This window comes from Protopterus annectens, chromosome 15.part0, assembly GCF_019279795.1.
Source record: "Protopterus annectens isolate FY-2018-M chromosome 15.part0, PAN1.0, whole genome shotgun sequence".
In the NCBI taxonomy this organism is placed as follows: domain Eukaryota; kingdom Metazoa; phylum Chordata; order Ceratodontiformes; family Protopteridae; genus Protopterus; species Protopterus annectens.
In genome coordinates, this window is record NC_056749.1 from 575,602,438 (window position 1) to 575,619,704 (window position 17,267).

At 40.0% G+C, this 17,267-nt stretch overlaps 1 protein-coding gene across 2 annotated transcripts in view; it reads left to right on the top strand.

Moving 5' to 3' along the window:
- The window catches only part of LOC122789929 (ubiquitin-like protein 3), a 363,360-nt gene that overhangs the window by 108,888 nt on the left and 237,205 nt on the right, over window positions 1–17,267 (top strand). For both annotated transcript variants that reach the window (XM_044057402.1, XM_044057403.1), the window contains exon 3: window positions 14,179–14,265. In XM_044057402.1, the coding sequence (XP_043913337.1) occupies window positions 14,179–14,265 (87 nt within the window). The remainder of the gene's footprint in view (window positions 1–14,178; window positions 14,266–17,267) is intronic.

Consider the following 17,267-nt stretch of genomic DNA (forward strand, 5'->3'; position numbering starts at 1 on the left):
ACTTGACCACAGATCCTAGTCAGCTTGGCACATAGAAAACCTTCCCAGGCTCCAGCTTGTTTTCCATAATGTGTCCTGTTCCTCAATCTCCATATCTCCATCTCCTTTGCAACTCATTATACTAGTACTAAAATTGCCTCAAGCTCCTTTCATTGTTTTTAAAGCAATTGGCATTGCTTCTTTTTAAAAGTTTTAGCTTCTTTTGGTTGTTCTTGCTTTCATCTGTGGATTTGTCAGATCTGTTCCTTATTTACAACAAATTTGTTTGGTTACTTTCAAGTAGAGTTGGTTTCCTTCCTCTTACTCCCAGGGTTTCTTCTCTGTCTTTTCATACATTCCCGACTGAGCACATTTCTAATATTTCTTGATATTTTATGACTGGTAGTGCTATTTTAACATTGTTTAGGGGAGTGATAAACTGTTAATGCCATTTTTTTACATTTTCTAGGTTAACAACTAAACGAATGCATGTCAGTGTGTGTGTCTCTCTGCTTGTAATCAAGTGCTGGCAATCTGAAACATTTGTCAGTTTTCAAAAACATGAGAAAAATGTGGTCACGGAACTCTTGCTCAGGGTCAGCACTTTCTGTGTGCCCTGTCTAGGATCTCAGTGTTGGAAGATGGACTGCTTTATATGTAAAGGCTTTGCGAGCAGAACTGTTTAAAATAACGTAAATATAAATTTGTTCTTTAAGGTCTGTTTTCTAGAGATACTAATGATGCTGATGAGTCTTCTGCCTCATAGCTTCCAAAGGAACCCCAGTTTTATTTTTTTAAAAAGGCCCAGTCTGGGGGCAAATATCTTAAAAGGAGAGAGTTTTCAGGCAAGTCAGATTCATCTTCACCTGTTATGAAGCAGTTCCAGGCAGGAAGGTACCAGCTCATCATCTAATTTTTCTGGTGTTGCTAACTTGGTAGTTGTGGATAAAGAAAAATCTAAGATTCTCAGGCAGAATAGTTTTGTTTGTCACTTAGAAGGAAGTTAAACAGGTTGCTGTCTTGTGTGCCTCCTTCTGCAGGGTCCATTAGATCTGTTTGAACTGTCTTTTCACATCAGAGCATTATTGTAGAGTTTGATTGTGGTAAAATGATGGAGGCTGTCCTGTAGGTGCAGGTGAAGATGCGTTTGAGACATTCTTTGCTAGTGTCCATAGTCAACAAAGATTCAGTGTCCCTTCCTTCTGACTCTGTCTTGGTACCAGTTCTCATGGAGATGGGATAAGAGGGCATCCAATCAGTACAGCAGTCACTGGTCTTTAAGTCAGTATACATTGACTGAGATTGATGATGTGGGATCACAATCTTCTTGTGTTGTCTGTGCTTTCTTCATCAGCTGTATTGTCACTGATTCCTTTGACAACATACTTCTACTCCATTCTGGAGTTCAGGCCTGGGTTGTTAAGGTCAGTATTGACACTATTGAGATCCCCTGAGTCCTCAGTCTTCAAGCCTTTGGGGTGAAGAGATTTGGTGCTGACTTTGGTTTCCGAGAATGTCTCTACATTTCTGGAGGCCAGTCTTTGGTACAGGCACATTTCTGAGTGCAGACATTGGTGCTGATCATTTTCTTACTGCAAAAAGTTGATGACCACTGACTACTGCAGCAGTGCAGCACACTTCTTTGCAAGGGCTTCTCATGATGTTGATAATTTAATGGTCCCAACCCAAGTCCCGCTGCCTCAGTCTGTTCCAATGACCTCACATTCATCCTGGCCTGTGGACATAGGATTAGGAAACTGCAAAGAGGTCATTATCATAGGTCTGGTCCTTTACATGCCATCTATTCGCCCTTAGAACCTTCCCCACTGAGGAGACTAAAGAGGCACATATGCAAATAGGAACACATTGACTCTATTCAGGACTCTCTCATGATAGACAATAGGATGTGGATGAAAGTGAGTCCCCCCCCCACATCCTCCCAGACTGCCCATAATATGGGAAGATACTTGAGTTTCTTCAGGAAAGGGTGGGATGGGCCTCTAACCTCCCTTTATTTCCAGAAAAGTTATCACATGAGGATTTCTGTCTGATCTCTTCCCTTGACCTCTTGAGTTGCGTGTTAGTGCTGATTGGTTCCAGTTCCTTTTTTCCAATGCTGATGTCCTCTGGTCTCTGCATTGGAATTATTTTTTCTTGAATTTAGGTAGGTATAGAAAGGTCCTGAAATTCTGTCTTTTATTTCAAGATACCATATAGGATATTCTAGATGTCCAGGGATTGGAAAGTTTGGGTATAGACCCAATGAGTGGATTCCATAGTCACTGCATAAGCTATGAAAGAGGGACCTAATCCCCACCATCATCTCCCCCGCCCCAAATAAAGAGTAGATGGTACTGGATTATTACAAAAGGCATATTTACATGACATCTTCTTCTTCCTTTAGGGTGCTAAATCCCCCCCATGATGAAGTGTAAGCATGAGCTTGCAAAGTAATTGAGCAAGATGCAACAACTGCTGCCCAAAAAGAACAAAACCAAGTTTAAACTTATTTCACAGAAATCTAATCATGTGCCTGGCATATGATTTAATGGGTGAGCATTGAGGACAGCAGAAACTGTGGTCTGCCATCATGAATGGACATGACTCATGGACTTTATTGAAAATTTCAAGGAGTCCTTTACTAGTGTCCCCTTCAACAACAGCTCACAGCTGTAGGTATTCATACTGGGACACCACAGCTAACCTTTACCAGGATGTAGAAGAGTCCTAGGCATTTTTTTAATTGGGGGCAACAGCAACAGAGAAGTTTGATGGAAAAAATGTAGCTGTGGAACCTGCCAGAACAGTTAGACAGGCACCTTGGCCTCTCAGTCTCCAGATCTTCATCTCTTTTGCCGCTCACTGAGGTTGTAGGCAAAACCAGTGATCTTACAGTTCTTCCTCATGGGCACTGGGGTGCTCTCAGTATCCTTGAAGATTTGCCCATCTCTTCTGCTCTGAAGGCATTTGGGAGTCACATACCCCTTTACATTTCTGCATGGATGAGCATCATTTAGGAATGATCTATAGGATACAAGATCCTTTTTCATACCCCCAAGCCGAGCTGCTTCCTCTACCAACCATTATGCCCTGTCAAAGAGAGGTCAAAAACTCCATTTAGAAAAATGCCATCCAAGTGGTTCTGCCATACTGTTTAGGGTTTGGATGCTATTCATAGCTCTTTTAGGTGTCAAAAACAATGAACCATAGATCGAGTTTAGATCATGGCCATCTCAGTGAACTTATACTCAAATAAAAATTCCAGATGGTTGTGATACAGACAATACTTCTTGCTTGTCAAGAAAAGAGTGGATGTAGTCTTTAGACCCCCAAGGTGCTTACTTGTATGTAAAGATTGCAAAGGAATTTAGGAGGTTGTTGTGCCACTGGGTCAGAGTCAGTTATTACCAGTTTTGAGCTGTGCAGTTTGGTCTCACCTCAATGACAAAGATGTTCACCAGATGTTTGGATGAGGTCGTACCAGATCAGAAGCTGCAGTGTGCAATGGTCATCCCATAACTGGACAACTGGTTCCTAGCTGTGCCATCTCTGGACAATCTGTTTATGGCATATGATTTTCTGATTTGGCTGTGTCAGTCTGTGGGCATTGAGGCGAACACTGCAGAGTTCTAGAAGGAGCCATTGTATACTTACCTTTATCATTTGTATTGTACCATTTATGCAGTCTTGTATTACTTGTATTATTGTATCTGATAACTCGGAGCTTATCTCCCCGGGCCTCCACTGAAAATGGACATGGCTCCACTTGGACTATCCCAGTCAACAAATTAAAATAAAATAAATAAAATGAAATTTGTATGTTTTACACTTTTTCATGTAAGGTCAGTTTATTCTCAGAGAAGTTTCCACCAATTCAGTCCAGTCTCCCACAGCTTCTTCTCTAGCCATACTGCGCCTCCAAGCCCTAGGCCTCAAACCGTATATCACATCAGAATCCTGCTGTGGACTCTCAGAAGCCAATAGTGCAAAACATGAAATGCTTTTCCACAGTACATGAACATTTTAAATGTCTGTGGGAATTGTTTCAGTTGGGAGCTGCTTTTCTGTAACCTGTCTCTGTGTAGCCCCTGCCTACTTCCTCCTTCCTGCTCTCACAGTGACAGCAACCATAGACTCCTCAGTTCTAGCATGAGACACTGTTGAAGAATTATAATCCCACGTGCCTGACCACACTTGGGGGACAGCTTACACATGATCGTTTTGTGATGCAAGCAGTTCTGCTTACACTGCAGGTATTTCGGGACTCTCTCCCACACGGTGCCACTGCCATACACACAGAGTGACTGTGGTGTGGTGCATAAGGTGGGACCCATTCATGCCGCCCCATTATGGCTTCATTAGTGTTTAGGGGTGGGTTAGAACTGACCACTTATTGATAACAACCCATATTCTTGTGGAAGATAGTTCACAAGAAAACAGGCTGAGTTGTTGTTTGCTGATGCTGTACAGATGTTTTCTAAGCTTCTTGGAAGCATGGAATATTTTTCATTGCTGAGTTAAGTCTTGTTTCAACATTTTTACCTTTCCTAGCAGCATGAAATGCATTGCTCCCTGGTATCCCATCCAAGACCGTAACTCAATGGTGCTGTAGTCCAGAGGTGGACCCAGGGCTCCTCTGCACTTTTCTTCCAGTTGCCGTCATCACACGTTCCTGAAGAAAGTGAAGGACAACAAGTCCAAGGTCATTCTCATAACCAGCATTATGCCCTCAGAAAGTATGGATCCCCCTGCCATGACTTTATGTTATAGAGATGCCTCCATGTTTAATCCAGCATAGATCACCCAGACTTCCATTCCCTGTAGCTAACTGCTGGAGTTCTTTGCTTCTGATAATGGCCAAGGGACACTGCTTACCTGCCTACAGTTAAATACTTATGTCTGCCCAAAGACTGAGTATCAGGAAAATGTACAAAAGTAAGTGGACAGCAGTATTTTGTTTGCTTGCTTGTTTAGACTTCTTTTAGAGGGTGCCCTTTTCAGCTCCATTTTCAGATCCACTGGATTTTCTTTTGCAGAAATTTGATATTGGTATCACTTACTGTCCTATTACATTTCATCTTTCTGCTATTTCTTATTGCCACTACTGGTTTCATATCATTTCACTTGCTTCTCTCAAAATGTGTAAAAGCTTTTCTGAAGGGTACTTTTCTCAGCAGGCCCCCTTTTCAGAGCCATTAGAGAAGTGACATTACTCCCATATGAAACTGCTTTGACTGCTGAATCAATGTTCTTGTCTTGGGTAGACTAGTTTGGCGAACCCAGAAAACATCTGCACAGCTCATTGGAAATCAACTGATTGAATGTGCCAGTAGTTGTTCTTTGTAAGATCCTGCGTAGATTGGGGAATGTGCCCTTATCCCACTGCAGTGCAATCTCTGAGTTGGTATGTATAATTAGTGGGGGGGCAGCCCCCCCCCCCCACAAACACACGGGGGTGTAGGGGATCCCCCCTTGCAAAAAAATATTTATTCTTTTATTTTTTAATAGAATGCTGATTAACAAGTTGCGTTCAAGCAGTTGCCTTTTGATGTTTTGAATTTTCGATGAGTGTTTTATATATATAGATATATGGGTCTACTGCATTCTTTCGAATTTACATTTCAACGAAACGTAAATTCGCAAACAGATTTACCCGAAAGTGCGTTTCAATGAAAACGCACTTTCGCATAAATCTATGAAAACAAACAAACAAAAAAAAAAACACTTTAAACAGTTTCATGCAGGGGGGCAAGCCCCCCTGCACCCCTCATGTGCCCCCCCCACTTTAATATTCTTACTTTGAGATTGCACTATAGTGGGGACAAGGGAATGTTCCCTCATCCCCACTGTGCCACGATCTCAGTAATACTCTGCTTAGTTGTACATCAACACTAAATGTTAATGTACAACTAAGTTAACATGCAAACCGCATGTTTTTATTTATTTAACTAATTTATTTTTTATTTTACTTACTTATTTACGCGAAAGTGCATTGTAAAAAAAAAAAGTAGCATCTTTATCCTCGCATATCTTCTAATAAACTTCTAAGCATAAACATACCAATTTCACTTAATACCCAGATCCCCTTTTTCCCCATACCCCTATGCCTTCTTATATTAATAACTACAGTTAAGCTCTCTATCTACCTTTTACCTTCTAATACAATCAGTATTCATACTCTTCATTATACTTTGAGTTCCATTATATATTAAATCCCCCTTACACTAAACTTTCTTCATACTTTATCCTGTTTATTAATTCCCACACTCATACTTGCCACAAACTTCTCCCATCACTAGCCATTATACTGATCCATTAACCTCTCCTTTCCCATACTATAATCTTCCCTCAATACAGCCTAAAGCAACCTTTATTTTTATTGCCAATATTCTACTTTAATCTATCGTCTAAGATGTATGCTAAGTATTGATAGCGGTATTATATAAACTCTAAATGTCCAAACTTTGTATTGTGGAGCTTTTCTCGCCTGGCTTCCGCTGAAAATGCATTTCTGACCCAGTCGGACTTTCCTGGTCACCAAATGTTAATAAATAAAATAAACAGATTGCTATATAGATTTACAGTTTGGGGAGATATTTCCTGCACTTAATAGCTGTTCAAGAATCTTAGAGAACATTCTAAGGTTTAAGATCAAGGATTTCCTACTTTCTACCTTAGTCTCTCCAAAGTAGCAGAAGGAGTTTGACAGATACATAGCATTCATTTAACTAAAGCTTCAGATCATCTCAGAAGGATAATTGTACCCTGATGCTTTTAGTTACTACATCACTTACCAGTGGTACCTATCCTTTTTGTCGTCTAGTAAGAGTACTGCATTGCATAAAGTTTTTGAGTTATTCCAGTCTGAGTCTGGTAGACACAGGAATATTGTTATTAGAAAAAAACCTTCTGAAATCTCTGTCTGCAAGATTTAAATGTCTTTATAAATATCTGCCACAGCACAACAGTTCAATATGAGGAAATTCAGTAAAACGTAAAGCACCTATGAGCTCAAGCTGCAAATCCCCCTGAAACAAAACAGTCCAGTCATCCTTCAGTTGCTGTATAAATCTTTTGGTGGAGTTCACCCCATAAAGTCGTGTCATTTCACTACTGCTTACCTTACTTGGATCCTAGTAATTGATGTCTTAGATTATGTTTGGTGGCCTTCTGCAGTCATTGAATGTCTCTATAACATACTGTGTACATCGCTACGCGAACAAGATGAGAGCAGTGGTAGTGCCACTAACTTTTGAGACCTCTATAGGCTGGCATAAATGATACTACTGTGATGTGACATGTAAACAAGGAAGCAAGGAGGTAGTCCTACCTGTCCACTCTGCAAGGATGCAATGCATGCTTTAGATTCAGTACTGGGTCACAACGTGACCTTACTGGCAGTTGTTACCCTTCTTGTCATTTGAACTTGTCCACACAGAGTTCCCAGTGGGAGTGGATGTGCATCACGGTTGGCTCTGAGCCCACAGCTGCTCATACTGTTAATGGACTACAACAGCAAACAGGCTGGTGGGGATAGATCAAGAAAGCTGCTGTACTATAGATGATTTGGCATTGCAAGCAGACTCTGAACAAAAATGTTAAGAAAGGAATGAATGAAATGCAAAGCTGAAGGCTTGCTGGATGAAAAGGAGAACAAACAAGACAGTTGACATGGCAGCAATTGGAGAAATCAGAAGAAGCTGAAATTAAAATAGAAAAGAAAGTAGTTGAACAGGTTAACAGATTAAAATATGTGGGAAGAGTAATCGAGGAGAGCAAGCCTGAATGAGGAAATTAAAGCTAGTATCAGAGAGGCTGCAGTTAAGTGGCACAGAATGTCAGGGGTAGTTTGCAAAAGAAAATGATCAAAGACGCTGAGATGTAAAGTGTGCAAAACAGTGGGGTGACCAGTAGTACTGTACAACACAGACCTGGGCAGTGAGGGCAAAGCAGCTGAGGAAGTTAAGAGTTGATGAAGATGAAATGCTTGGGATGGGTGGTAGGGTGCACATTGTGGGATGGGCAAAGAAATGAGGACATCAATGCAGAAGCTAAAGTGACTCCAGTTGTAGGTCAAAGAAAATAGGTCAAAGAAAATAGATACAGTGATTCAGGCATATGTAAGCAGAAGATGATTTGGTTAAAAAGTTTTGAGAGAGACAGGAAGAAGGCAAGAGGAAATGAGGGTATCCAACAATGAAATGGATGGTTTGTTGAGAGAAAAACAGTCAAGCATGACTGTTGGAGAACGTTGGAAAGTGGCATTGAGTCAAAAGAGAGATGACAACATGTGATGCAGCACTCCAACCCCATGTTGAAAATGGCGAAATGGGGTTTGATAATGATGATGTCATTTAAAGTTGCTATACAACCTCCTCAGATCCTCAATGTTAACCTGCTGGTAGCAGCTGGACAGGAAAGTATTTTTGCAAATTTCTCTTAGTTGCTGTAGTCTTCACAGCTGGCTCTCTCTTTTACACTGAGTATTATTCATCTTTCCCAGCTTAGCTGTTAATATCCTCATCCACATGCTTCAGAAGATGAACCCTCCCTCCTTCTTATGACGTTCAGACTCTTGTGCCTGTATGCCTTATCTTCTGAGTCAGACTGTACTGATGTTCTTCATCTCACATTGCTGCAGTCCTAACTTATGTCAGAAAAAGTGATAACTGTATTTCTTGTGGGAAACAGATACCTCATAGAGATTACCATATTGTGTATACTAATTACACCATGCCGTCGGATGCTCCGGGGCCGCTTCGCCTAAAAAAAAAGACAAAGGGCAGTGAAGCCAGGGTTAACTTCAGTGGGGTCTCCCCTAGTTCTTCAGGGTCTCTGCCTAAGAACATATGCTTAAAATGGCAGAAAGATTGATTACTATTGATTTAGAGGTTCTATACCCTGAGGCTTAGGGGTAGGTGGAACCCTGACTATTCTAAGTCAGGGGGCTGGTTTGCACTGCTGTGTTGCAGGGCATTTTTGGCAGCTCCCTCCTGCTTCATTATAGTTTAATCTCCCTTACTTCTGGCTTTATCCTACCCAAGTGTTTTAGACTGCAGCAATGTGAGATGAAGAACAGAAGTACATTTTTGTACCTACCATAAAGTGTAGTGTAGATGATCCCATTATCCTGCCTAACCTCCTTCCCCCCTCCCTCCTCCTTCCCTCTGTGTTTAGGGTGTGTGTTGAGGTTTTTTTCCATTTTGTATATTGTATATATTTATACATATTTTGGGCACAGGTTTTGGGTGTTTTTGGGTTTTTTTTTTCTTTTTTAGACATCTGGGGCATGGAAAAAGAAAAAAAGGAGGATGTATGGCATGGTCATTGCGCATTTGTACCCTGGCGATCTGATGTTGCTTGAAATGCGCCAGCCTTGCGTCAAGTCTTTGGGCCGACTGGGACAGCGGACGGGACAGCTTAGTTAGGACTGCACTGCAGTGTGGATCTTGACATCATCTCTACATTTAGGTACAAAGTTTTCTAGGGAAGCAGAATCTGTCAAATGTAGTTATAATAGCCCAAATGTGACCTAGACAAGTATGGTTCTCCCTGCATTTGTATATGGCCTTCTGCTACCCATTCACACCTCTCATAAGGTTACTAGTTTCTCAGTGGCAGTGACTATTTTCTTCTCTCAGACCTAACTTTAAGACTCTGAAGCTACTTGTTTAGGGGGCTAACAGTTGATTCCTGACAAAAATGTTTTGCGCAGGTTAGCTTTGTTTTAGAAGTATAAAGCCTTGACTGTGACACAGATGATCTGAAATTGACTTGTGACCCAGGCAGTAGTTAAACTAGTGAGGGGAAGGTGGGAGTTGTCAGTACTGGCTCACCCATTTCGAGAGAGGGAGGGAGGCATTCCAATTTGTTGCAATGTCAGCACCGTCAGGAAAGAGAGGTCACAGCATATGTGCTAGGGATCTGTGCTTGTCTCTGCAAAGTTGTATCTGTACAGTTTCCTTCATTGAGAATGTGTGGGGAAGCACACACCTTTAAAGGAGAAGGTATAGCAGGCCTGTGTGACTGTAAACTTGCATCTTAGTCAGTTTTGGTTCAGAGAACAGAGACTCATTTGTGACTGCCTGGATGACAGCTTCTCCGTTACCAGCTCTCCCTCAGGTAATGTAGAATGAACAGGCAAGGTAGCAGGAGGGAGGTAGATGGTAAACATGAATGGGGACAGTAAATTGTATGAAAAGAGCGAGAGAGAACTCTGTTTCTTAAAAAGTGAGTCACGTACTGATGCAGGCCGGCAGGACTTGGACTGTAAAGTCAAGCAGAATGTTTGTTTTCTTCATGGGCTGTATAGCATTTCATCAAAATGGAGGATTGCTCCACTCCAAGATTGTCTACTTTTATTATGTCTGTGAGTCTGTCATTCACTTACCCTGTGATTATCTGCTTAATTAATTCAGGGTTGTGGTGGAGTCAAAGCCTGTCCTGGTACTCACCATCAGTAAAGGTCAGAGGAACTAATCCTGCGCAGGTTGCCAGCCCATTGTAGGGTGTATAAACTCACACACTGTCACACAGCCACACACCTTTGCCAATTTGGGGAATACTAGTTCACCTGTGGCATGCATTTGTAATGTGAGAAGAAACAGGAACACCAAGTAGAAACCTATGCAGACACAGGAAGAATTAGAAGACTCCACAGAGATGTCATCCAGCCAAAACCGAACTGGAGAACTAAGTGCTGTGAAGCAGCAAAATCAGTTGTGTGTCTTTGCCTTGTACTTTTCTTTCCCACTGTAATCTTTCTGTCTTTTCATTCAACATCCCTGTCACCTCTTGAATTTCTTCAAATCTGGCAGTATGAAGCTTTTTAAATGGGGTATGATATTTCAGATCTCCATACCGTGCAGTACAGTACCGTAATTTTTGAATCTGAACTTCATATTAAAAAAGAAAAAGCTAACTATGCTACCCTTGGTGCCAACTAAGTCAGTGGACCTAAGTTTCTATCTTATAAGTCACATTTTTGCTAGCTGTGGCATCTCCTTGGAGAGGTTCAGAGTTTTTGTAATGCACGCATGTATTTATTTGTGAATAAATTATGTTATTTAGTTTATGCTATCTGTATGCACGATGGTGTCAAATTGTTTTTCAATCAGTGGGTGGTCACTATTGTTCTGTAACACCATCACCTTTGCAACTTATTACCAGATGAATTAGCCCAGGACTGATGGTTACAATATTTAATGACTTCCATTTGCAAGTCGTATTTTATTATTGTCTAGTTTAATCACATATTTCCCAAAGTAAACATTAATCCACAAATTGTTAAAAACTAAGAAAATAACAATAAAATGTATTTGCCACATGATGAAAATGAATCAGCATAGATTTAAAGTAGACTAGCACGTCCAAGCTGCATTTACAGCTTCAGGTAGCATCTGGCACTTTCTGTACTCCCCCCATCCCCAAAGGTGCAGATTCAGCAGAGGTAACAGATCACAGTAAAAATTGGTAGGAGAGGTGAGTGGACCAAGCCAGGAGATGCTATACGACCTGTATTTGGAACCCTAGCATTGTTGGGGTATCAGAACTTGACCAGCCCAAATATAATTGCATTTTTGTATTTATTCCCAAACTCTGTTAGAAGTTTCAAGAGTAATGGACTAAAGAGGTGTGAAACTCCATGTTTGGTTGACTCCAGAGTATTCATACACCATGCTGTTTATATAGTGGTTCCATTTTGTCCATTTTTAGAATGTGCTTCCTGTGTCCTGTCTTTGTAGATGCTGGATTCTCTATGTTGGTTTTCTTTTACTAACTCTTTATATTTAAGGTTGAGGATTTGTCAGCTTTCCAAGGCGAGTAACCATAATCTTGTCTGCTAACATCAACAATGACAGTAGTTGTTGATAAAAAAGTTAAGTGAAGTACTTGCTCATAATCTAAAAGAAAGAGTTTAGTGGTAAAAGCTGTCTTTGTCTCAAAATAAAATTAGCCTCAAGTAACATATGTAGTTCCTTCCTATAGTCTTGCAAATTATCTCAGCTCCAAAATATATGTTACTAAGTACCAATTTGTGGTCCTTTACATCTCCAATAGTAGTTGCAAAGACCCGAGTAAATGGTAACTAATTTGTGTGGGGTATAGAAATATTTATGTAGACACTGCTGTGATAAAATTCTGAACCTTTGTGCTCTGCTAGCATACCTCAAAATTAATCATATTTTGCACAAGTGTTTCATTGGAATTTCCATTTCAAGTTCACTTATCTGGTCTTCTGTACCACTTTTCTAGTCGATTCAAGTCCTTCTAAGTTTTTCTGCCTGTGCTGAAATTTTTAGTTTGTTATTTGAGATAGTGCATGATACATCCTGGTCTGTTCTAATTCTGTGCATTGCTTTTATCACATCTATCTTGATCTATTCCCTCTTCTATAGCTGTCTAACAGTGACACTTCTTGTCTTAATTGCTTCATAGTTTTCTCTATTTGATATTTCCATGATGGTATTCGATTTTGCCCCTTCCTTTCCCTCACTACCCTGTGTTCTTGTGGTAGAACTTTATCAGTTATTAATTTAGCTGCACAGTAATATGTCCTGTTTACTTCTGTTATATCGCATGGACCTCTATGGACAGTCGTAATTACTGTGTTCGTTTTATCAGACTTCTGACTTTTGGGGTTTTATTGCCCTTCTGCAGTCTATTACTTTTGTTGATCTTGATATATCTAGCTATGTCTATTAAATCAAGCAACTCTTCTCTTAGCTTATTTTCTTCCAAACTGAGGCACATCCCCTTGTTTTCCATTTCCTGTGGGCATTCTATAGAAAGTTCTATAGCATCTTACTGTGGCACCTTCTCTTCAATTTCATCCTTTGTCTTCTGTTGCTCTGTCATATGGGAACTCACCGGCCTATCACCTATCACACCTCAACATTGACTGCATCAGAGTTTCCATAGTTTCCTGTTCCTTCCCTTGCTGTCTAACTTCAAGTTAATGTTTATACTGGTTTCCTGTGGAAGGCTCTAAAATATCTGGATATGGCACCTGACTAATTGCTTTCTGTTCCACTGGTTCCCCCTTAATTTGGATATCCATTGCTATATCATGTTGTAGTGCTTTCTGCATTAGATTTTCTACACTGAATTCTTCACTTTGCAGGTGCTCCATAACCTCAATTTCTGTTTCTTTAACTTCTCCATTACTAATCGCCTTTTCTACTTTTCCTCTTTGTCTTCTTATTTTTTGTATTGTAAAGCTTTCCATATCCGGATTCCTTTGACTGTATTTCTTTTCAAATATCTTTGGTGCTGCCCTTTTTTATTGGTTAGTTTTGCTTTCTCCTTTGCATAAATATTACACCATATTAAATCTCTTTTTCTTTCCCATGTCCATATTTCTTCTTCAGATGTCTCCTGATCTTCTTGCTTCTCCTTACTTTGGGGACTCGCTCCATCTTGCTGTGATGTAATCCGTGTTGGACCTTCTACATTAAATCCTTCACTTTGCAGGCACTCCATAACTTCAACTTCTATTCTTTTAACTTCTGCTTTACAAATCCTCTTTTCTAAGTTCCATCTTTGTGATAATATTTTTATTGTAAAATTTTCCCTATCCGGATGACTTTGCTTGTATTTCTCTTCGAATATCACACACGTGTGTGAGATACTTACTGTAACAGTAGGATTTTGAGGGCAGTACTCTTGGAATATTACAGGAACTCCCTTTGTTCTCCTTTTATGGACTGCTGAGAATACTTTCAGTGAGCTCTCAGTGTTTGCTGCTCACTGTTTGGCACTTTAACTTTATTAATAAATTTGCTACAAGTGTGGATTTATTTATTTAAAAATGCTTTTATAGTGAGTACCCCAGACAGCTGTATATGTTTGTGTGATACTGCTAGAAAAAGGGTGAATTTTATCATTAGCTCACACGGTAAAAAAGTAGCTAAAAAACATTAATACCACCTTTGTCAGAACACATTTGTTATTGTGGTTTGTCTTTTGGTTCAGAATATGCAAATTTTAGTCTTTCTTAGTCTTACAGTACTGCTGCTAAGGCACACAAGTCTTCCCAGTCACAACTCCTTCGCACTTTGATGCGGCCCTTTGTTTTACTGCTGGTTGATGTTCTTTGCCTGTGTAGTAAGATAGGAAAAACTTCAGACAAAAAACTTTGTGTATTTAGAAAAGCAATAATGCACCATTGAAAGTAACAGTTCCATTTCAATTTTTCAGACTGGGACGAGGAACAGGTGACCAGTCCTGATATTCTAAGACTGATCTTTCAGGGGCGATTCTTGCATGGGAATGTGACACTTGGAGGTATGTTGCATTTGCTAATTTTTATTTTTTTTCCCCTGCTACATACTTCAGAATCCCATATGTTTAAGGAACATTTGGTTATATGAAAAATTTGTGAAAATAATATGATTATTGTTGCTCGTTACTCTATAATCTGTCTATGCCAATAATGCATATTAACTTTTTATTTTAATAATTGTTCGTAATTTTGTTAAATTTTTATCTGTCCTCTTTTTTTTTCCCCCATTGCAGTGTGTGTGAGAGACAGGTAATGCAAACGTTAATTATACTGCTTTGTTACAGTTCTTCCAGCCCATTCTCACTGCCAGCTATGAGCTTTGGTGGTGGTATTTTGGAGAACTGTTACACCTTTCCTCTTTAGAAAAGAATAAGTGTGTTTCTTGTGCCAGGAGCTACCGTTTTTCACCTGAAGACTCTTAACAAATTCCCATATATATTTTTTTTGTTGTAATACAACCTTGTTGATTTAAATTAGTTGTGTTTTGACATAAATGTTATCATCAGATCTTATTAAGAGTTACAGTAATAAAATAATTTGGTGTCTTGAGAAGGGGGCAGTTGGCAGATCACCAGGAAAACTTTAGGGGATTTTATATCTGGTGATGGCAGTTTTAAGGACATTATGTAAACAAAGCAGTGTAAGTCTGTTTTCATGAGTCAGGTCATATTGATCTATTTTGTATTACTAAGATCTGCATCCAGTTCATGAAATTACATCTCCCAAAATGTATAAATAGTGCAGAGGCAGTCCAAAAGAGGCAAATTGGGTAGTGCAAGCTGCAGCAAGTTTCCAAAAATGATATTTCATTATTTATTTTACATTTGATAACCAGGTAAGTAAATGGTCCATAGACCCTCTTCAGCTATGGCCTGAGCTATAAAGGCTGAGACTAACTGCAATGAGAGGCAAAAATCACTCTGTAATCACTACACAGGTTCAAAGTTTTGAGATACAAACACTGGTATAAACAAGATAAATGAAAAAGATAGTTTTACTGGTAAAAGAAAAAAAAACATATTTAATGTAAACATTTGTAGCATACTACCCAAGCATAATTAAGTACATATCTGAGGAACAACAGTATTAAAGCAGTATGCATTATACAGTAAGATGAAGAAGCATGTGGTATAAAACCAGCTGGTGTGCTTAAATGTGGTCAGACAGTTGTATAAATGTAAGTACATTGGTCATTGATCACCTAGTGCAGGAGAAGAGCATTTTGGTATGATGTCTGAACTAGGGAGTTAAAGATCGACAGGTTTCAGTGGCTAGTAATCAGGTCTCATTTCCCTGGGGTAGATTGTTATCCTTTGCACTGCAGAAGTGTGACAGCTCATGGAATCTAATGTTAACACCACAAAAAACAACATTTGTTTCATAAGATGTGAGTAATATCCTAGCTTTGTCCACGTTCATATTGAGGAAACTGTTAGGATGCGAGGCCATATTCACTGAAACCTGATTGGATGGCCACTCCTAACTCCTGTCCATGTGTTTTTCTCTTCCCTCATTGCTTGCCTGTTGAACATTCACCACAAGATTTTTTTTCTCTGTCTGGGCGGAGAGAGGAACCATATGACAAAGGACTGCATTAGGCCTGGTGGGTAGCAGTTGGGCAAGAGATAGAAGAAAAACGGGGCCAGCCAGGCACTGGAATTTGGTGGTCCATGGAGGCAACCAAAATACAACCTTTAAGGAGAGCGAATATAATAAAAGATTTGTAGCACAGAAGCCTGAATGCTCATTATACTGGCTTAGGAGATTATCAAAGCTGAGTTTTATTGCAGTCCCATATGGGAGATAATCTTGGAGGTGTTTATTAAATGCCATGACATGATGCAAGAAGTATGACACATAGGGTTAATTTCATCCAGCATTCCTCCTTAAGGGGGAATTTGAAGGTGTTAAAAAAGGGCAATTATGGTGGGCAAATGTCTTTTTATGGGGGGGGGGGGTATTTAATTTCTCTTGCCCACACAGAGGTACAATTTTCAGCAGTTATTTTGTGCATAAAGGATTTTCAGACTTCAGAGCAGTAATTGCTTCAGTGGTCCCTAAGGGATCTGTCTTTACACACCCTGGAAAGGAGCTGATCAAACATTAACATAATTGAGACCCTTAGATGCCAAGCAGTGGGAAAAGGTATGTTTAAGGGGGATGCAACTCTGATTGTAGCCCTAGTAATCTGGATATTAATAGTGGGCCTGAGGAGCCATCTGGGAATTTAAGTCAGCAAGCAAAGGACAATTTACCCTTTCTGGAAGCAGAAACTGAATGGATGGTTGAGTGTGTAACGCCACCACATGGGACTCGGGGAAATGGTTATTCTTTCCAAGGAGCATACAGTTTCCCCAAGCAGGAAATGCAAAGAGTGGAACAATACTTCTTGGTGGCCCTGCCATAACAGGCCTTGCAAGGCACTGTTTGATTAGCAGAAAGCTTGAGAGCAGGGAATGGAAAATAATTCTTAGTTGCCATGGATGACACCACTGTGAGGCTGTATTACCTACCTCCATCAGAAGTAATCCATGCTTATGAGGTCAGGTGGAATGAAAAGATAAGTAGAATGGGAGAGGTACTGGATCATCAGGGAAGAATAAGAACAACAAAACCACTTAAGAATGTTGCAGAACTGTAGGGTAGTTCTGTAATGAAAGATTAACATGCAAGACTTAGCAGGATGTGGATTATTATGTAGTAACTGCATGTTTGTCGTTACTTAGGAGGGAGAGGGTAAATACACTGCAACCAGTTAGAGCTTTGGCTAGCCACCAAGGCACAGAATGTAACTACACATAAAAAAGCCAGAGCTTTTTATGGACCCCAATTAAAATTTTAGTTGTAACCTAGTTAAGGCTGTTGACTTCTGTTGGCAGTTTTTGTTACCTGATAATAACTTTAGTGTGGACAGCCGTACCTCCTGTAGCAGCAAGACTGTGGTGGTCGCCTCTAAGTAGCTATAATTACCCAAAAGGTAACAAGGTAGAGAGCAGTTAGGCTT